The 21599-nt window shown below is 42.6% G+C and overlaps 2 protein-coding genes across 6 annotated transcripts in view; one reads left to right on the forward strand and one right to left on the reverse strand.

Annotated features, from left to right (window-relative positions):
- LOC149306280 (protein cramped-like) overlaps positions 1 to 5820 on the reverse strand; it is a 50062-nt gene extending 44242 nt beyond the window's left edge. For 4 of the 5 annotated variants that reach the window (XM_089539920.1, XM_089539917.1, XM_089539919.1 and 1 more), the window contains exons 1-2: positions 2816 to 2908; positions 1873 to 2315 (exon numbers count right to left, since the gene is read on the reverse strand). In XM_089539920.1, the coding sequence (XP_089396046.1) occupies positions 1873 to 2315; positions 2816 to 2841 (469 nt within the window). In that variant the 5' untranslated portion in view covers positions 2842 to 2908. Of the gene's footprint in view, positions 1 to 1872; positions 2316 to 2815; positions 2909 to 5664 lie in introns of those variants that run through there. The other variant, XM_089539918.1, reaches the window with a different exon arrangement.
- A 797-nt stretch (positions 5821 to 6617) lies between these two features.
- The window catches only part of LOC149306281 (intraflagellar transport protein 140 homolog), an 82931-nt gene continuing 67949 nt past the window's right edge, over positions 6618 to 21599 (forward strand). Inside the window, exons 1-12 of the mRNA XM_089540485.1 lie at positions 6618 to 6695; positions 7807 to 7871; positions 9091 to 9217; positions 10627 to 10789; positions 13333 to 13554; positions 15200 to 15321; positions 16396 to 16538; positions 16847 to 17019; positions 17779 to 17870; positions 18663 to 18769; positions 19301 to 19449; positions 21334 to 21537. Coding sequence (XP_089396611.1) covers positions 10643 to 10789; positions 13333 to 13554; positions 15200 to 15321; positions 16396 to 16538; positions 16847 to 17019; positions 17779 to 17870; positions 18663 to 18769; positions 19301 to 19449; positions 21334 to 21537 — 1359 coding nt within the window. The 5' untranslated portion in view covers positions 6618 to 6695; positions 7807 to 7871; positions 9091 to 9217; positions 10627 to 10642. The remainder of the gene's footprint in view (positions 6696 to 7806; positions 7872 to 9090; positions 9218 to 10626; positions 10790 to 13332; positions 13555 to 15199; positions 15322 to 16395; positions 16539 to 16846; positions 17020 to 17778; positions 17871 to 18662; positions 18770 to 19300; positions 19450 to 21333; positions 21538 to 21599) is intronic.

Consider the following 21599-nt stretch of genomic DNA (forward strand, 5'->3'; position numbering starts at 1 on the left):
TTCCAGGAACCCACCCGCTTTGCATGCCAAAATCTGTGGATGTTCAAGTCCCATTAAATACAATGGCACAGTAAAATGGCACCCCTCTGAGTTAAAAAGGCAAAATCAAGATTTGCTTTTTGGAATGTATATATTTTTAAAATACTTTCAAGCCGTGAATGGTTGAATTCGTAGATATGGAGGGCCGAATGTATAGTTAAAGCACTCGGATTATTAAGTGCCTCTAAATACTTTACCTATTAGAATAATAACACTATGCCAATGCAGACATACTTCAAGATGCTTAAGATCCCACTAGTGTCTGGGTCTGTCTTCTGTTGTTGATAGGTATGAACAACCATGAGCAGATACTAGCTGTTGTGTGTTTAAAGCCTGAGAACATAAAACAATTTACTAACAAAATAAATGTAGTAAATTTTGAATGCATTAAATCTGTAGAAATTCCCTGAATAAAGGCTGTAGGTACATACTCAAATATAAGAGTTTGATCAACTAGCCACCATGCTATGATCATTTTATTTTTGTTTCTGGAATAGCAATAAGGAAAATAACAAAAATACTATTAAAGCAAACACTTAACTCTACTACAAACCTGTTCAAAACACTTAGCCAGCCCACATCTCAGACTAAAATAGTGAACAGACCAAGATTTATTGATTGATTGACTTTATATTCTGTCTTTCTCCCAAGATGGGATTCACGGCAGTTTACAATAAATGTAAAAAGATTAAAACACTAGTTTATGAAAGTTAAAAAAAGAATAAGATTATTCCAAAACATGTTTTAAAAAGTTAAAAACACTTAAAGCATATTTAAAAAATAATTTCCACTAAAAGATGAAAAATACAGCACACCCCTTTAAACATACACTAGTGTTTCATAATTAAATTCAAAGCCCTGCCTGAATAAAAATGTCTTCACCTGGTGGAGGAAAGAGGGCCAACTGGACCCCAGAAGGTTCCACAACCTGGGAGCAGCCACACAACAAGTGTACCTGCAAAGGTGGCAGGATAGAGAAAGCTCTCCCCTGCAGATCTTGAAGCTTGTGCTGGCTTGTATGAAGAGATACAAACCTTCACATAGTCTGGGTCCAATGTTTTGTAGGACTTTAATGACATACTTACCGTATTAACTTCAGGACTACTCTTACAATAATCATTTGTTACGCTGAACATCACAATATTTTGAGGACGCCAAGGGAAAAATCAGATCAACATCCCAAGTCAAAGGCTTCCAAAGGCCAGCTGTAAGGTGGAACCAGGATGGAATTCTTTCCCTGTTCCAGTTTGGTAGCCCAAATCGATAGGATGCAGTCAAGGCTTTTAAAATGGATTGCACACATGAAATCAAACAGCTCTACTAGTAATTTTAAGAATAGTCTCCGGACCCTTTCCTTGGCATATATGGGAACATATCAACCAAGGAGAGCACAAGCTAAAATTACAAGATACAAGGGTAGAGGTGGAGGCACAAAGCAAATATGTAAGTGATAATTGGGGACAAAACCAATGAGGACTCAAAAGTTATCCTCCTATGTATCACTTATGCACAGTTGGCCCACTATATCCATGAATCCTTTATTGTAAGCTGCCTTGAATCCCATCCTGGGCGAAAGGCAGGATATAAAGTCCATAAATTTCTACCACCTATGTTTGAAAATATTCCCAAAAGATATCTGTCTCAAAAACCAAAGCTTGATTTTGCTATTTTGTATAAGGGACACCATTTCACCACGCCATTCTATTTAATGGGACTTAATGAGCCTCCAGCCATTTTGGTATATCCAGGGGGATGCGTGTGCCCTGGAACCAAACCCCAGCGGACAGCAAAGGGCCCACTGTACTGTGTGTGTGAATGGAATCAGTACTGTACCTTTTCCTTTTGCAGTTATAGTGTTGTTGTGATGGTGGTGGCTGCTGCTGCTGCCGCCGCCGGTACTGCCAGCTCCTCCACCTGCACAGGGAGCCTGGGAATCCTTCCTGAACCTCTTGCTTTGGGGCCTGACGCTGGACCTGAGGAAATGATGCTGGTCCTGGTTGTGGGGAGGCTGAGCCGAGGAGGGAGCTGGGAGCAAGGCCGGCCCGGCCAAGGAGGGCTCCCCATGAGGGCTGCTTTGAAAGGTGGCCTCTTCTTCTTTCTTTGTGCTGTTGCTGGGGGCTGCCTGGCCTCCTCCTCCTCCTCCTCCTCCTTCACCGGCCCCTTCTTCCAGGGACCCCTCCTGGCCCGCTCGCTTGCCCAGTTTCCTCAGCCCTTCTTCCTCGCTGGTGCTGCTGGTGTGGCTGCTGCTGCTGCTCTCGCCCAGCTTCACTGTCATCCTAGGAAGAGAGAGAGAGGTTGGGGGACAAAAAGAGGCAGAGACAAAGTAGGGAAGGGGCTCAAAGTCATGCCAAAGAGAGCCCCCCCAAGCAGCAGCAAGCCCCAGCCCCCAGCCCCAGCCCCCCAGCCTTGCCTGGGAAGAGAGAGAAGTTTAGCTGCTGCCATTCCTCTCAACATGGCCGCCGTTGTTTGTGTCTAAATCCCTCTTTCCTTCGCCTTGGGTCCCGACCCAAGAGCCTGGGCCCAAAGGGGAGCCAAGGAGGGCAGAAGCCTCCCTAAAGGAGACCCAGCCCCAGGGGGACCCTTGATGGAGGGGGCAAGGGAAGGAGGCTGGTGTTGGGGCCCTTGAGAAAGAAAGCCAGCCAAGGGAAGGAGAGGCAGAAGGCAGGAGAGCAGGAGGAGGAGGAGGAGAAGGCGGCCCAGGCAAAGTGGCTGCCCCCCTCTTAGCCTACCCCTGCTGGGGGTCTCCTGGCCCAAGGGGGCTCTTCTTTGGCCTCACCATGGAGCCGGAGGGGGGCAGGCCATGGTCCCAGGGAAAGCCACAGCCAGCCACCAGCTCCTTCTCTTCCTCCTCCTCCTCTTTCTCCTTCTCTCTCTCTCTCTCTCTCTGCAAGGGAGGGAGGGACAACTCTCAAGCTCTTTCTCCAAATCTCCCCCCCTTTTTTCCTCCAGGCTGCCAAATGCCTCCAGCTGCCCCCCTCCAACCCACCCCCCTCTCCTAACCTCCTCCTCCTCCTCCTTCCCCATTCACCCTCAAAACCCACAGCCTTCGCCTCCCTTCTCTGGGAAAAAGGGAGAAACAATCTTGCCAGGGGAGAAGAAGAAGCAGAAGCAACAACAACAGCAGCAGCACAAAATGCATTTGCCCCCCCACACCTCCCCAAAATAACCCCCCAAAGAGACCACCAACCCATGACCCCCTCCACAGTTGTGGACTGGGATGTGGGGCTTTTGCTTTCAAACCCGTGGAGTCTCTTTTTGCTTTGCTTTTGGGGGTGCCACAACACCCAGCAACAACTGGCTCCATTTCAAACGGTCCCACCACCATAAACCTAAACCAGTCCCACCACTATAAACCTAAAACAACCCCACCACACCCTTAAACCAGTCTCACCACCATACACTTAAACCAGTTCCATTACTAAATATTCAAACCAGTCCCACCACTATAAACTTACAACAGCCCCACCACCATAAATGTAAACCCCAGTTCCACTATTCACTTAATCCAGTCCCACCACTATAAGCTCAAAACAACCCCTACCACCACCACAACCTTAAACCAGTCCCACCACTATAAATCTCAAGCAATCCCACCACCATAAACTCTTTAACATAAGCCTTCAAGGGCCTTGTTGCTCCATTTGCTCTTACTGAGCGCTTTCCTACCACAATCACATTAAGAAACACAAAACACTGACTCCATTCTTTTATATAAAGGGTTCCCCCCCCCCTCTAGTTCCCTCATTACTTTCTTGGAAATCAGAAGCAATGCACACAAACACACCAGGAGAGTCCATCCACACTGCAGAAATAATCCAGTTTGACAACTTGGGTGCCACAACCAAACTACTATTCACAGAACTTCCTAGCAAGGAGCCACGGCAGATAAAGTGGCGTCAAACTGGGTTATTTCTGCAGTGCGTTTTGGACCAGGCGCATGTGGGTCTAGCAATAGGTTTCTGACTCTTGACAATTTGTCATTTTCGTGTGGTGAGTCCTTTGGAAGAGAAGGAACAACGCAGTCCACAAATTCCATCCTTTAGTGACACCCAGATGCTGCAACTATGAACTTACTCTGATGCCAAGCCCTGCTAACTTCAGTGGAACTGAAGTAAACCTCCATAGGATCCTGCAAAGCAACCTAAAAGGCCATTTCCTTCCTATAACTATAATGAGGAACAATGCATCTGAGGAAGTAGACTGAAGTCTACAAAAGCTCAGGCTGCCAACTTCTTTCTTCCAGTGAGTCTCAAAGGGGCTACAAGATCTCTCTACGTACTGTTTCTACAGACTAACGCGGCTATATCTTTGAATGCAGGAACAATACATGGCTCAGCAGGCGTCAAGACGAAGAAACACTTTGCACACCAAATGCAAGCAGCAGCATTTCCAAAGTGTTTCCATTTGGGACAACCACCCTCTTAACTCTTCTCTTTTGGCCGCCCTTAAAAAGCACAACGTAATCCAGGCAAGTTAATCCCAGTTTTGCCAGTTTTACAGACCTGGACTGCGGCAGTGATCCCCAAACTTTGGTCTTTTGGATGTTTCGGACTTCAACTCCCAGAATCCCTGACTATTGCCCAAACTGGCTGGGACTTCTGGGAGTTGGAGGCCAAAAACCCAGAGGACCCAAGTTTGGGGATCCTTGAGCTAAAGGGACCTTTTAGGGGTATTAATTCCCTCCCAAACTATTCCAGAACCTATAAAGGATTTCCACTATTCAGTCTGAATAGCGACGATTAATAAAAGACCCAGGTTTTCAGGGAATCCTGCAACCCTCCTCCAGCTGTTATTGGACTGCAAGTCCCAGCAGTCTTTGCAGGCACAGGGCCATGAGGAATGCTGGGAGTTGTAGTCCAACATCCCCCTCACCAACATCAGACCCAGTTTTTGTCCCTTTCGTCAAACGCCTCCCTTGTCCACTGACATTATCCTTGTTTATATCATTTGTGTTAGTTATTATTGCTGTTTTGCTGTTAATTTTGTTGTTTGTCAACATTATGTTGTTATTGTTATTTCTGTTGTTGTTGTCAATATTATCATTGCTGTTGCTTCTTCTGTTAATTTTGTTGTCACTGTCAACATCATCTTTGTCATCGTTGCTATTGTTGCCGTTTCTGTTATTGTTGTCAATAATATGTTTGCTATTATTGCTGTTTCTGTTGCTATTGTTGTCAATGTTATCTTTATTATTATTACTGCTGTTTGTTATTGTCGCCAATGCTACCTTTCTTATTATTGCCCTTTCTGTTGATATTATCTGTTGTTATTATTATTATTGCTGTTGTTATTATGCTAGTATTACTATTATTATTGCTGTTTCTGTTGTTAATGTTGTTGTTGACATTGTCTTTCTTCTTATTATTATTATTCCTGCCATTAATGTTGTTATTGTCGATATTATCTGTGTTGTTGTTGTTGTTGTTGCCATTAGACCCCGCTTTCCCCCAAAAACCGAAACTTCAAAGAGGATCCAATAAAGAGCCGAGGAGGAAGAGGCTCCATGGTCCGCTTTGACAGTTGTTTCAAAGGCCGGCGTTTGCTCTCCTCCGCGGAAGGCTCCCTCCTCCTCCTCCTCCTCCTCCTCCTCCTCCCCCGCCGCCATCCGAGGCCCAGGGGCCCTACCTGAGGCATGGAAGCAGCGTGGCGCCGGTGCCGCGGGGCCTCCGGAGCCGGGCCCAGTCCCCCTCGCACTCCCCCGAGCTCTTCTCCAGCCTCCCCGCTTGAAACTCCCTCCTCTCTGCTCCTTCACCCGAGGAGAGGAGGAGAGACCCTGCTTCCGCTTCCGACTCCGAGGGCGGACTGAAAGGAAGCAGCCCAACCGCTCTGTCTGCGACAAAGCCACGCCCCCAGGCCCCGAGAAAATCGCCTCATTGGCCAGCTCGAGCGAGGGGGCGGTGCCGAGTCAGGCCGAGGAGGCGAAGGGGACCAATCGAGACGCAGATGACGCGTCGGGGGCGGAGTTAAGGAGGGGGCGGGTTGAGAGCTGGATTCTTATTGGTCGCACGAAGTGCCGCTTCAAGCCGCGGGGGGCGAAGGGGGACCAATTGCAGTGTGGGAGTCGATACTGGACCCGCCTAATATTAAGAGCTACATTTTCATTGGTCAGTAAAGCGGGTCCGGACCACGGAGGTCGCTGTTACTCCAGCAGCGAGGGCGGAGTTTGGAGGGTTAAGACCTCGATTTCCATTGGTTAACCGAAGTGCCGCTTGAGGCCTCTGGGGCGAAGGGGACCAATTGGAGTATGGGAATCGAGACTGGGCTGAGACCGCGGAGGTTCCAAGGAGAGCTGGGGTGTGGCTCAGCGTCCAAAGCTGGATGCTCATTGGCTAAGGCGAAGAGAGGGGGCGGTGCTACTTTAAGCCGGGACCAATCCAGGCTCCGCGTTTGGCAGACGACGCTGGAACCCAGCGGAGGGGAGAAAGTGAAGAGGTGGCAAGGAGGGAGAGGGCGGGGAGATACTCATTGGCCAGAGGGAGTGAAGGGGCGGGGTTTACCATTGATTGGCAGGCGGTGCGGCCAAAGAAGATTTGGCTTCGAGGATTCGCTCGGGAAACCTTCGTGCGTTCGGCTGTTTCCGGAGCGGAAGCCGCCGTTGCCCGGGCAACGCTAAGCACCAGCGGGCGCCGAGGCCTTCGCTGCTGCTTCGTGAGGCGGTGAGTGAGCGAGCGGCGAAGGCTGCGGAATTCTGGGAGTTGGAGTCCGTTTCGAAACCTTTCTCTGGAGATTAAAGGACTCCTGTTTTAGTCATTGTTTTTGACAGTGGCTCTAATGGCTCGACTGTAATTAATGGGAGGTTTAGGGAAGGTTTGGGGTGTGAGGATGAGGAGGATTTATTTCTATTCCGCCTTTCCCCTCAGAATCAAGGCGGATTACAGCAGGAACATTAGAAACCATGCAGGAAACATAAGACAGAATACAAAACATAGACCCATTCTCTAAAGGAATATATATATATATATATATATATATACACACACATAATTTCAAACTATGGTTCTGTAAATATAGAAAATAAAAGACCATTTATCTCATTAAAATAGCTTTTTTAAAAAAATATGGGAACCCTTAATTATTTTTGTTAAAACGGAGGAGAAAAATGACCAACTTTAATTGGTAATATTAAGGCGTCGGAGGGAAAAGCACTGAGGAAGAAACATCACTGAACAAAGAAGCCATGATCATATGTGTATCTATATATATATATATATATATATATATATATATATTGAGCAAGAGGGTTAAAAAGGAAAGGAAATAAGTGAAAAGATGGCAAGCGGTTAAACCGTAGATGACTGTATTTGTATTAATGCGTGTTTCGTGGCGTAACAAAGTCAACATGTTCCTCCTAGGAAGCCTTTCTCATCCTTGTTTTGTCATTTGTCCTTATGCCAGGAAGAGAAACAAGAGGCTTGGATCCTGAGCCTGCCTCTTGCAGTTCATCTAACTTTGAAGTCTTCGTTGAAAGCATCTAGACTTCCGGCCTCTTGGGACGCCTGCGTCATTTAAAGAGCGTACCTCCAAAGTGGCCCAAAGCAGCTTTATTTTGGCCTGTCTCTACCGGCCCTTATGTCTTTTTCCCAAAGGGAAGGGGAAGGTTGAATGCAGCCCTGCCCTCATTTGCTCTTATACCGCTCTGTGTCTTGTGCAGGCTTCTCTCCTTCTTGCCTTCCCAGCCCCATCAGAGATCTTAATTCTATCAAGGAGAAAAGGAGAAACTGCCATTAGTGTTGCTAATATTGCCTCTCTGCTCTCTCTACCTTCTAGGAGCCAATTTGCAACACTAGGATGGGGAGGAAACAATTTGGGGCCATAGAGGGATGGAGGGTCAGGTAAGTAGCTCACTCATTGAATCACAGACTCATAGAGTTGGAAGAGACCACAAGCTCCATCCCCATTCTGCCATGCAGGAACTCTCCATCAAAGCATCCCCATTGACAGAGGGCCATTCAGCCTCTGCTTAAAGGCCTCCAAGGAAGGAGACTCCACTGCACTCCGAGGAAGGAGTTTGTTCCTCTGTCGAACAGCCCTTACTCTCAGGAGGGTCCTCCTAATGTTGAGCTGGAATCTCTTTTGCTGTAGCTTGCATCCATTGCTCCAAGTCCTATTCTCTGGAGCAGCAGAAAACAAGCTTGCTCCCTCCTCAATATGACATCCCTTCAAATATTTAAATAGAGCTATCATATCACCTCTTAACTTTCTCTTCTCCAGGCTAAACATCCCCAGCTCCCTAAGGGTGTTATGGTTTCCAGACCCTTCACCATTTTAGTTGCCCTCCTTTGGACACGCTCCAGTTTCTCAATGTCCTTTTTGAATTGTGGTGCCCAGAACTGGACACAATATTCCAGGTGGAGCCTGACCAAAACAGAATAGAGTGGCACTATTACTTCCCTTGATCTAGACACTATACTTTTATTGATGCAGCCTAAAATTGCATTGGCCTTTTTAGCTGCCGCATCACACTGTTGACTCATGTTCAACTTATGGTCTACTTGGACTCCTAGATCCCTTTCACATGTAATTTCATTCAGCCAGGTGTCACCCATCCTATATGATGTACTGTCATAGAAATCTGATTCCCCCAATGCTTTATAAGAAAAGTTCTGTTTTTTGGCGTAGAAAAGAAAGCTAGGGCACGAAGTTTTCCATATCTTGTGAATTGGGTAGATTTTGTTAGTGATCAGTGATTGCTCACTTCCAAAACTCCTGTCCTATTATTAATGGCTTCATCTTGACCTCTTTTCCAAATAAAGTGCATGAAATCTAACTCAGCAGAAAACATGGCTGGATTTTATTTAGATTGGTTTTTCTTTTGCATTTCTCTTGCTGCAGTTTAGTTTCAAATGCACATTTGTTTGCTTAATATTGTCTGTATCTTATTGTATGAAAAATACTATAAGGTCTTGTTTTTTTCTGTCACAATGTGTAATTTAAAAAAAAAACACGGATTGTAGGTTTGTTTCTGTCTAAATAACCTGTTCTTTTCTTTTTGTGTGTCTTCTGATAATGAGTGCAGTCGCCTTCACCGAGACTCTCTTTTTTGGTTTACAGTGTCTGCAATACGCAAAACCTTGATGTCAGTTTTCCCGACTGACTGGGATTTTAGAGTCGAAGTTCTCCAGACTGAATGGGATTTTAGAGTGGAGTTTCTCAACCGAAAGGACCTTACCGCCTTCTGGTAAAAAAAAATCCTTTAAAATACATATTTGCCTAAATGCAGACAACAGAGGTGTCCTTCCTAGCTTTTATTACTCTCACTCCCTCTGGAACCACTGGAAACTAACATAAGAACAGAACAAAATGAAATGATTTGAAGTTAGCTCAGAGAACGATAAAATAAGTCTGTATACAGAGGGCAGCTATTGTTAACCCACTGAGATAAATGGGACCATAGATATTATCTTACAATTGCAGCCAGGACTCAAGTAAGACTTCGTAGACCGCAGACCATGGCTGCATCCACACTGCAGAAATAATCCATCTTGACAACGCTTTGGCTGCCAGGGCTCAGTACTATGAGATTCTGGGAACTGTAGTTTGTTGTGGCCCCAGAGCTCTCTGACAGAGAAGGTTCAATGGCGCACCAAACTAGAGTTCCCAGATTTCCCTAGCTTTGAGCTAGGGCAAACTGTCTCAAACTGGATTATTTCTGCAGTGTGTATGAGACCTATAAGAAAAATAAAAGATGATCAAGTGTCAGTATTCACAGGAGGATAAAGGTGAACCATACGTGGCTGTGTTATCCTAATATGAAGATCACATATATTGAAAATGATTGAGGAATTAAATTGACATTGGGTAGAGCAATCCTAATTCCTAGATCTTCTGGATGCTGGAGGAGGGTTTAGGATGAGACAGAGGAACCTCTCCGCCGGGAGGGGAAGCCATAATATTTTGTTGATGGGAAAATTGGCTTTAGATGGATGTTTTTACTGGTCACTGCCTTTCTGTGCTTCACGTTGACATCTTTCTTTTGTAGATCTGTACATTGTAAACCAGATTTCATATTTGAAATGATGGTTTTCAGTTTATATGACATATGTACCTTATATACTCAACTATAAGTCGAGAAATTTTTGCCCCAAAATGACGTCCAGAATCCTGGATAAATACATAGCGCTAAAGCCTTGAATGGTCTAGATTTTTATAAATAGAATTTTCAGACCCTTCAATGTTAAAATACTAGAAAAATCAAGTCATAGATCAAGTTCTTGATCTACTGCTTATTTAACTAATAATCAGTCTGCATGTATTGTTCATTAGTTTGTCTCAAATCACTGGTGTTTATTTCTATCCGTGAGTTAAGTATTCCTTGTCACAACTAGCTGCCAACCCAGTTTGCTATCTTTATTTAGTTATTTAGTTATTTAAATAAAGTATCTTTGGTGGGAGATCTATTGCAGTTGACAGGCGGATGGCCACAGTTTCTCATCTCTGCGTATTACCTGTTGAATTCATGTCTTGTATCACTAGGTCTCAAACATTTTAAATTATTTTATTCATATTTTCACGCTTCCCCACTTCTTCTGGTGCTCAGGTTTTAATTTTTATAGCTCCTTGATTGCTAAATACTTATTTGTATTGTAGATATTCGGCTTTCAACATGGCTGTGTACATTGATAATCGAATAGAAGCTCTTGAGTCCCTTGGACCCCATTCCCACATTGCATGGCACCATGTTCAGCCATTTTTGGCGGTTGCATCCATGAATTCAAATTCTGGAGGAAGTGTGTATATTTTTCTGGAACAGGTGAGCAAAAGCGATCTGATTCTATTTAATCCCATGTAGGAATGGAGTAAAATCATCCTTGGCCCTGGCTGTGTAAAGAAAAGGTAACTTCTTCTTGTTTTGGGCATTTTGCAGAAGGCAGAAGAAGCAAAGCACAATGTGCAAAATAGAAGCTACCTCTTTCCTAAGGACTGGAATGTGGCTTTGATGTGGCTTCTGGACTCACATCATTTAAACAGCATACCTCCAAAGTGACCCGAAGCAGTTTTATTTTGGTCCGTCTGTAGTTTGACCTACTGAGCTTTGCAGAAAGCAGTGCTTTTTGCTGTTGTTTAAAAAGCCCAGTATGCAGATGGGAAAGGTAAGGCAGTTTCCCAAAGGTGAAGGGGAGGCACTTATTAAAGTAAAGAGGTTACTGAATTTCTCAAATCCTGGTCACAGCCAAGCCATATAATCTCTTATTTCTCTGCAATGCTGGATTTAGAATGCATTTAGAATGCAATCTTACATACAGTGCATAAGTGCAGATGTATTCATTTCATTTCCACAATTTATTGTAATTTAGGGATTTGCCATTATACATGCTAAACACTAAATGAGTAAAATATTACACATTTATACAAATTAAAACTCTACCCATGAACCATAAGATGTCAGGCAGTTTTATGTATAGCCTTTAAGCCACGTATTAAAAGCATTAACAAAAATGCAGATGTTCTAAAAATATATAATTATCAACATTAGACAGCAAAAAACAAAACAAACACCCTCCCAAAAGATGGCCTTCTGTTCAGTGGTTTTAACAGCAGCTGAATGTATTTACCTAAGATCATTATTTCAGGAACAATCCAAAAGCATATGAGTAATATCTTTCATAGATAAAGAATAACAACTACATACCCTTTGTATCTTACCTTTCTCCCTTGCTGACCAATCCAATCTCCTAAAGGGACATTTAACCTCGCCTGAGTAAAAGCTGTTGTCATCTTGATGTTTGGCAATTCTACCAGGTACTTTGGAAGAGATTGATATGAAAGAATGAATGAGGCATAAAAGTTAATAGATTGCTGGTCCTTCATGCCTGTTGTCTGGTATTGCATCTCCATATCCTTTGCAGTAATATTAGTTCTATCATATTCTTGAACTTAAAAAAGAAATAATGAGAAAAATCCAAACTCCATGGTGACCAACTGCAGTCTTTGCTTCCATGAGTTTGGGCCCAGATCATCCAGTACCATCAAGATGAGTTCTGAAAGCAAAATAAAAAGCAGAGCTAATGTAAGGGCTTCATCTTTGACAGTCATTATATCTAGTTCTACATGAATTAATTCTAATTTGCAAGGAACTTATGCCACAGTTTCTTTTGAACTCTTTCTAATGAGTCCAAATTAGCCAGGGCTCAAATAGGAGCCCCATATAACAGGTTTGGAATAACACTAATCCTACACAATTCTAAAATGGATTAAACCAGGTACCTCCCTCCCACCGCCTCAAGTGTTTTGGTGGAATACAGTATTGAAGCCACAAAGATATAACAACAGTTATATGGTTATGAGGTTGGTCTCAGAGTATAGTTGGATATGGAAAGTATCCGGAAATCTATTGGACTCAGTTGACAATTGCTAAATGTGGTTGTACACCTATGTTCCCTAACATTGCTAAATGTTGTACACCTATGTTGTTGTACGCCTATGTTCACAGTTATAACCAGCCCGGAGTAGTACTGCTAGAGCTGTTTTGAAGGAGGGTGGCAGAGGTTTGTTGTCATACATATGAAAACCTCTAAAAAACAAGACTCCTGGTGTTCCCTTAATAATGAGTCACACCATACAGCAGAAGGCTGTATAGACTGCTGGGAAGCTGAATGAATAGGAAACATTGCACATCTTAATGTTGCTTGCAGGTGATGGAGAGTGCCAGAGAATTCTAAAGTGGTGGTGCAACTACCTTATGAGATCTGACCTAAAGTTTACATGATACTAAATTTTACATGATACTGAATTTTACTTGATGCTAAACATTTGTGTTGTGTGTGCTCTGCAGGAAAAGTACACCAGGGAAGCAAAACAATAACCTTTTTTCAATATTTTTTCTGAATTAGGTTTTAATTTATGAATTAATTGTTTTAAATATAGAAATATATTAGTAGAAAGACGAAAGGAAGTACAGTCAGCCCTCAATCCATTGATTTTTTTATCCACAGACTCAAACATCCACGGCTTGAAAATACTTTAAAAATATACAAATTCCCATAGGCAAACCCTGATTTTGCCCTTTTATATAAGGGACGCCATTTTACTATGCCACTATATTCAATGGGACTTGAGCATCCACAGATTTCGGTATCCACGGGGGATCCTGGAACTAAACCCAAGCAGATACGAGGGCCCCTTGTACAACTTGAATTCCACTTATCTCAAATTATCTGTAACATACAAAGATAAAATGCAGTTTTAATTAGTGGACAGAATGAGTTGATTTCCAGAAAGTGTTTTTGGTGCAAAGGTAGGTCATATATTAAATAAATGAGATATGTAAATAGATATGCAATTCATAATTTGCAGGGAGAGTGTGCTTGTGATGCCCACTTGGAAAGAAACTTTCGGGCCACGTGCCTCAACTGGCATCCATCCAAACTGATCATGGCAGTGGGATGTGAGATGGGAGATGTGGTGGTGCTGAACAAACAAGAAAAGGAGCATCATGCTGTACCTTCCAACCACAATGCTGATATTACAGTCCTAAACTGGAGCACTAATGGCACCCGACTAGTTTCTGGTGATAAAGTAAGTGGCAAAATGCAAACCATTCTGTGTTGTACATACCCATAATTTTAATAACTGTTTTTATTTGTATCTGTAAATCGCACAAAGTTAAAAGAAACAAATAGAAATATGAAGCATGGGGCCTTGTTTTTACCAAGAACTGCATTACACGATCTTTGATGCAAATGTGAAAAAATTAGCATTCGGGAAGGTCTGATACAAATATAAATTTACAATTTTCTTGAAAAAGAAAAAAAACAGAATATTTTTCATGGTTTCGTTTTGCTTTATCATTTTTAAAAATGATCTCTCCATAAAAATTGTGTCTGTAAAATTAGAAAAGAAAGCAACTTACAGGTCATTCCATTGAATTTGGAGATCTATAATCAGGATTTCCTGTGTTCGATAAAATAGAATGATAGCACCTGGGTGAATTGAAATCAGTGCCATGGCAATAGAGAAGGTTATATTAAATATAGAAGTGCCTCTAATTCCCTCCAAACAGCTCAAAGAGTTGAATTACGGTGGACAGTATTAATAAGGAAAATGGACAAGGTAGACTTTGATTTTTAAAATGCTTTCTCTCCACCCTAGGCCTGGTTTGAATTTTACTTCGCCAGAACTCTCAGGAATTGTTATTAATATTTTAAATATACAGTATGTGCTTGTCCCTGACTTTGTCTATGATGCTGCAATCTTACTTCAAATTGAGCCCCACTTATTAAAGAGGGATTAGATTCCTCATCCTATGCACAGAGTTGCATCTATCATTCAGGTTCTTCCCTGCTCCACAGATGTCTTGTCACCATCTCCTTTTGATTTTAAGAGTTGTGGTTTTTGTTCTAAATCTTCATAATAGCTGGGGAATAAATTTTGCTGTGCACCTCAATGTGTGATGTGGATATCAGTCAGTTGTCTTTTTTGTCTTTTTTTGTGAGCTGGAAGATGATGGAATGGCCCCGATATCCATTTTCAATCTCATTTTGGGAGAAAGACGAGATATAAATCTAATACTGTAAATAAATAAATAAATATTGAAAGACGATGGATTAGAAAAGTGACTGTAATTTGTGATGGGATGTATGTGTGATAACTGTCCCTCAGATAAATAATTTTACTTGATTACTTTTACAAGTATGCAGTAATTGAGTAAAGCCATTCTATTCTTGGGCGCTATCACTCTTTAGAGTGTACAAGTGATAATCTTATGATATCACAGCTGCAGTTTTCAGGCAGCTCTTGTTGCTTTCTTGACTGTGTTTACCTGACATGACATTGTCATGCCCATGGCACCATGTGCTACGTATGTTGTACAGCAGTGCAAGACTGTTTCTTCACATGCTCAGTTACAGAGTGCCAAATTGTGGCATGCTGAAAGCTGATTCACATTGAAATGCATGAATTGATTTGGTGTATGGTGGCACAGCTGCAAAATGACATAGGAAAATGTTGCCTTGTTCTCTAAGATGGCCCTTGGTGTGTGTTTTCCATATTTTTTGTTTATCTGTTCCTAACTCATCTTTCTTTACAAAGGGAGTCATAGTGGCCACAACAGAAGTCATCAAATACCTTTAGTAAAAATGTTTTTAGGAAATCCTAAAACAGCTTTATAAGTCAGAGCATAAAATGCCAGTAAGTGATATTATCAAAATCTCTCTCTTTATAGCTTGGTGTCCTTGTGCTATGGAGGATGGACCAGCGGGGTAGAGTTCAAGGCCCCCCACTACTTAAGCATGAATATGGAAAACATCTCAATTATTGCATTTTCCGACCACCGCCTCCTGGAGAGTAAGTAGGCTACTTTGGCTAGATTTCTGTCTGGCAGAATTCTTCTATTTTGAAAAACGTAGGCGATTTCATTGTAATTGGACCTGCTGGCATCCTCACTGTTTACACCTCATCTCATTTTGAATGCCCTTGAAACTCTGTTCTTATTCTTTGTTATGTCCATGACTCACACACATGATAGAATCTCATGTTAGTCTGGAAAATCAGCATGCAAAGGGATCTTGCAACACCTTTGAGACTAACTGAAAGATAGAAGTTGGTAGCATGACCTCTCATAGGCCCGTTACAGACCGCCCAAAAGGGGCGGTCTTGGGCCGCTGCCGGTTGCAGCGCGGAGGAGCCGCAGCAGCCAAACCGCGCGACTCCTCCGCGCTGCAAAAAAGGAGTGCAGAAATCGCACTCCTTCCGGCAACCCGGAAGAGCCAAAGCGCACACTCGCGACGGCTCTTCCGGGTTTAGACGTCCGGACGCTGTGCATCCGTTATGTCAAGATGGCGCCGCCCGTCTGTATAGGGCGCTGCCATCTTGCCGTACGGAATGCGCGCGAGGGGCAAGTTGCGTCCAGAAGCGCCGCCCCTCGCGCGTATTCCTGGTGCAACGACGGCGCCGCTTAGGCCCGTCTGTAAGGCGCCATAGATTTGAACCTACTTCCTCAGATGCCAGTCTATGAAAGCTCATGCTGCCAACTTCTGTCTTTCAGTTTCACACAAATGGGTTATCCTGTGCCTGTGCATTGTATCATTTGGAACCTCCATTATTCAGAACCATCATTTGGATTTTTTGTTCTCCCTGCTGGCAAGCATTCATGGGCAGAGTCAGTATCTGTACCATCCAAAACCGTATAGGCCAGTGATGTCCAAACTCTGGCCCTCCAGGTTTTGAAATTTCCGGCCTAAATCCAGTTGTCAGTTCCAACTAGAATAGACCCATTCAAAAGTAAATCAACCCTTTTGGGACTGTCAATTAGATATAAGCCACTGTTCCGGGTCTGAAGTGACAGCAGTTGTAGTTTGCTGTTGGAAAGCATCATTCTATGATTCTATCAAAAATAACCAATCTTGTTCTTACCTACAGGGACTTGGTCCAGTTAGCAAAAGCTGCAGTGAGTGGTGATGAGAAGGCCTTGGACATGTTTAACTGGAGAAAAGCTGGCATGGGAATGCCTCTGAAAATGGGACCCCAAGAAGGGCTGTCCTTCTTTATCAGTATGATTGATGGTAAAGGCAAAACTTTTGATAGTGCAGTGTATTTTTTGTCTGGGGATCATGCAGATTAAACTCAGCACTTCTTGAGGATATCAGGCTGGGTGAGGTTGATGTTAAGAGACTTCTGTAGTTTTGTAGTATAAAATGGTGGGACTGCAAGACTATTGATTATTGAGAAAATACAGCTTTGATCCTTGAATGTGTAGTTAAGATGGGTTTATTTTCAGTATGTATAAAAGTGTTTTGCTTTGTTCTGTAGCAGTAGATAATATGTTGTCTGAATGTTCTAGTTCAACAAGTCTTGGGTATTTGTTTTATAGGAACTGTGCATTATGTGAATGAAAGAGGAAAAACCACCCAGGCATTGACCACAGAGAGTTCAGTTCAAAAGCTACTGTTCATGGAAAAAGATATCTTAGTAGTAATAACAGAAACACTCCTTCTATCTCTTCATAAAATTTCTCTTGAAGGTGAAACAGAGGAAATCTTGAAGGTATGTGATATATGCTATAGGATAAATTATTATAGACAGTTTTAAGTCTAAGATTTGATTCTTCAGTTTCTAACAAGTTATAGGCTGACATGATGTGTTATAGACTAGATATTATATTTGGCAGCCATGGAAACCACTGGATGACATTGAGCATGTCACACTCTCAACCTCAAAGGAAGACAAAGGCAATTCTCTGAACCAATCTTGCCAAGAAAAGCCTGTGCTAGAGTTGCCATAAATTGGAAGTGACTTCCAGACACACACGAACAAATAGATGACCCATTCTGAGGGAAGGAAAGTAACTTCAGAATAATTACTGTTTGGTATTTTACCCATGAATGTGAGTTACAGAAAACTCAAAGAAGAAGAGGTTGTATCTGTAGTTCTTTGAGTGGTCATCTGTGAACTCACACAACCCCTCTCCTCCCCTCTCTCTGGTGTCATTTCATGTTCCGCATTGGCATGCTTGGCTGTGACAGGCTTAGAACTGAGACTTTTGGCAGGATCCTGAAAGACATGTGTGATGGGAGGAGGCAATCTCCCATCTAAAGACACTTTACGGCTCTAGAAGATTCGGATAGTTGCTGTGCAGGTACAAAAGAACCTGTGTGTGAGAGATCACAGATTACCACTCTTAGAACCACAGTTACAGGGAAGGGATGTGTTCTTATATGGCTAAGCTAAAATGCATTGATACCTAGCTATGTAAAACAGATTTATTTTTAATATTGTTATCTCATAGGATATGTTTATTATCAGGTAAAGCTGAGTGGGAAGATTGGCCACCCTGCCGATATTATTTTGATTGACAATAGCCTCCTTATCACTGCAACAGGTGAACCAGTCATTAGGTAAGAAAACTAATAATAGATTTTGCTTAGCAGTGTGTGTGTGTGTGTGTGTGTGTAATCTAGTTACACATTGAGTTGTTTTTTGGAAAAACCTTATTAAAAATTTGTGGAAATTACTGGACTTGGACGCAGAGAAAGAACTGACAAGCATCTTCTCTGAAGATGCCAGCCACAGATGCTGGCGAAACATCGGGAAGAAAATCCTCTAGAACATGGCCACAAAAAAATATGGATGCCGGCCATGAAAGCCTTTGACTTGACAAGCAGCTCTTGCCTTTGCTGCTGTTTCTACCCTGATTGTGAACAATTTACCTCATTTTTAAAAGAGCTAATGCATGGCTAAAGGTAAAAAAAAAAGTAAAGGTCTCCCCTTTGACAAGATTGTCAAGTTGTGTCCAACTGCCGGAGGCGGTGCTCATCTCCGTTAGTAAGCCGAAGTAAGTCAAGGACAACACTGTGACCATGTGGCCAGCATGACTATAATGAACGCTGCTAGTATATACTAGGATCTGCCACTAGTCTGTTAGACAGGACTAGCTTCAGCCTCTAGCACTGAATGTTACTCATAAATTGTAATTCTTGAATATCACTGAATGTAATGGCAGTAATTGTGACATAAACAGCTAGCAAAATTTAAGTTACACCTTTAAATTACAATATTATACAGACACCCTAAATATATTTACATGTACACTCATCCCTCCATATTTGCAGTCCAACAGATTAGTGGTAGATCATAGTATTTGATTATTCACAGATTTAATTAATATGTCCTCCCTTTTTGCTCTGTAGATTCTGGGACTTGGAGCGAGGTGAGAACTATGTGCTGTCTCTGGATGAGCAGCTTGGATTTGAAATAGGAGAGTGTGTCAACTGTGTCTCTTATTGCAGTGCTAAAGGTAAGAAAGATTTTGTTGCACTGATTTTTAGCCTCCTAGTTGTTTGTATTTGCAGACCCATAGCATTCAGTTCAGTAGATTTTATTGAAATTCATAGGAAACCAAGAGGTGAGTTTAGCTCGTAGTATTTCCTTGTCTCAGAGTTATACAAATCCCACACTTCTTCAAACTTTCTTCGTTTCACCACTAAAATTTAGAATGAGCTAAGCTGCATTTTGCTATTGCTGTTGCTAGAAATAAATAGCATCTACCAAGCCAGTAATTTTATTAAAAAAAGAGATTAGATTTGGCTGGCATGACTTTTTTCTCAGAAACCCATGTTGACTTTTTGTGATTGTGGAATTGCTTTCTAAATGTTCACAGACTCTCTATTTAATTTTCTGCTTTAGAATCTTTCCTGGTATTGATGTCAGACTAACTGGATGATAATTGTTGGGGTCCCCTTTTTTCTGCTAGTGTGATGGAATGTTGTGTTAGATATACATCAATGATAATCTTGGTGTGACCTGAACAATACGGTATGTTTGGCAGGTCTTCTATCAGGTGGCACAGATAAAGGGAGAATAGCTATGTGGCGGAAAGCAGCACTCTCCAACCAAAATACGTGGCCACTGGAAGGAAAGGACAGATGGAAGCTTCAGGCACCTACAGAGCTGGAAGGGAATATCATTCAAATACAGGTAAAACAACTCATATATTCCTTTCTTCTTTTCAGCTCTTATAGGTGCAACAGGATGCATGAAGGTTTGTTCCAAACACACTGCCTCTTTTTATTATCCCCAGAATACACACTTAATTTTTGACTGCACAGTGCCAGTGGCCTCCAGTTTACAGTACATTTAAAGGAGGGGTAGGAACTTTCTGGCCCACTATTGCTCCCAGTACAATCCCTCTGAAAATGACCAAAATATCCCCGCAGCAAAGCCTTTAGGGGACATGAATGACCATTTAAAGGTTATTTTGTGTGAGGGGGTGTTTTCAGCTCAACTAGCTAAACCACTTCCAATTACACTTCGCCCTTTCTTTATGCGAGGGATCCATTCTGGACTCCCCTACGTAAAATAAATACCGCCTATGCTCGAGCCCCATTTAAATAAATGGGGCTTGTGCACGCAGCGGTGTGGCAGTGTGCATGCACCATGGGCACACACCCCATTCATCCCTATGAGATGCACTACCCCTTCTCCCCGCGTGGCTTTCATTGTCCTGTCAACGGTTAGTTTCCCATACACTGGAGGCATTAAGGACATCTTAAATTTCTTTCAAGCACATGTTTAAAACCAAACATACTCCATAGACAAAACCACAGCATTAACTTCTGTCATTTCAACCTCAAACAAGAGACCCTTTTCCTCCCCAGCTACACATAAAGAGATTTTGAGAAGTGCTTCCCTCTTCAGACCTCCAGTTATTCACCATTTTCCATCCTGAAACCTCTACAAAGTGCACAAATCCCTGACAAATCCCCCTTAAAAACCCTTAAAAGCTGTGCCATCATGCATCCTCTTCATCAAGATTCTTTTCCTTGTACACATCATTTCAGTAAGGCAAGTATCAGAACTATCTACTGTATCTATGGCCTCTTCTGGCTGCAAGCTTAAAACAGATCTGGTTTCTCTCAGGCTTTGTTGTTGTTAACTGTCCTCAAGTCGATCTTGTCCCATGATGAGCCTGTGGACAAGACATCTCCAGTTTTCTTAGGTAACTCATTGTTTCACAATTCACAACCTTCCACTCTGACTTTATTCTGCCCACACTCAGTTCATCCACTAGAAAAAACACTGGCACAAGTTGGATGTTAGACGGACTTTCACGATACATGTTAAATATACCAAACTTTTCTAGAAGTCAGAGGTTCTCTTAGTATCTTTCCTCTATACCACTGGTAGTGGTGGTGGGGGGGTTCCCCTCCACTTAAACCAGATGGATTAAGATTTCCATTTTCCTGGCCTATGAATCTCTAGAGTTTCTGAAACCACAAAATGTGACAGCACACTCAATCTGATCTGCAGCTATGTCAATAGCATTCTTCCCTGACCCTGCACTGGAGGAAATTTGCAGAGCTGTAACCTACTTTCACCAAAAACACTACAGACTACATAAATTTGGTTTAGCTAAGGCCTCCTTCACCTGCAGGGTCCAACAATCGGTCGCCATTAATGCTTTCACTTGCCACATTCCCTCCCTGTAGATGGTCTTTTACTAGGATAATTCCCATACTTAGTTGGCTCCTTCTTCACTGACTGAGAATGGCATATTGGAGGATTTACTGGGAATGTTCATTCTAGTCAAGGAGAAGGAGACTGCTCTAAGGTGGCAATACCTTTATTTCTCTATTATTATCTCTGAAGACTAGCCTTCATTTTCTTGGCCGGGAAACAAACTGAAGGAGGACTCAGAGATCTAACATAGAAGACCTCATCTAATGAACACATGAGCCTTTACCTTGCTTGGGTGGCAACATGAGTTAACCCATACTTGGATGGTTCCTTCTGCTTGCTTAGAATGGATCTTCATGCTGTAATGTACCATGCTTAACTTCTCTTTCTCTATATTCTCCTTAGTGGGGGTCGAAGAAGAATTTGCTGGCTGTAAATACAACCAACTCTGTGTCAATCCTTAGTGAACAGGCCATGTGCTCACACTTCCATCAGCAAGTGGCAGTGGTACAGGTTTCTCCAAACTTGTTCAGCTTTACTTCCTTCAGCAACAAGATGACTGACAACCTCCGTATTGACATGCATGTGAATGGAGTTTTTACCACTAAGGTAATTTGCATCACAACTCGTTTTGAGGGTGCATGCTGCAAAACGTCTTAGGTTGGCTTTAA

The sequence above is a fragment of the Sceloporus occidentalis genome, unplaced genomic scaffold (assembly GCF_023333645.1).
Source record: "Sceloporus occidentalis isolate IW3139 unplaced genomic scaffold, rSceOcc1.0.p SCAF_10, whole genome shotgun sequence".
Taxonomy (NCBI): domain Eukaryota; kingdom Metazoa; phylum Chordata; class Lepidosauria; order Squamata; family Phrynosomatidae; genus Sceloporus; species Sceloporus occidentalis.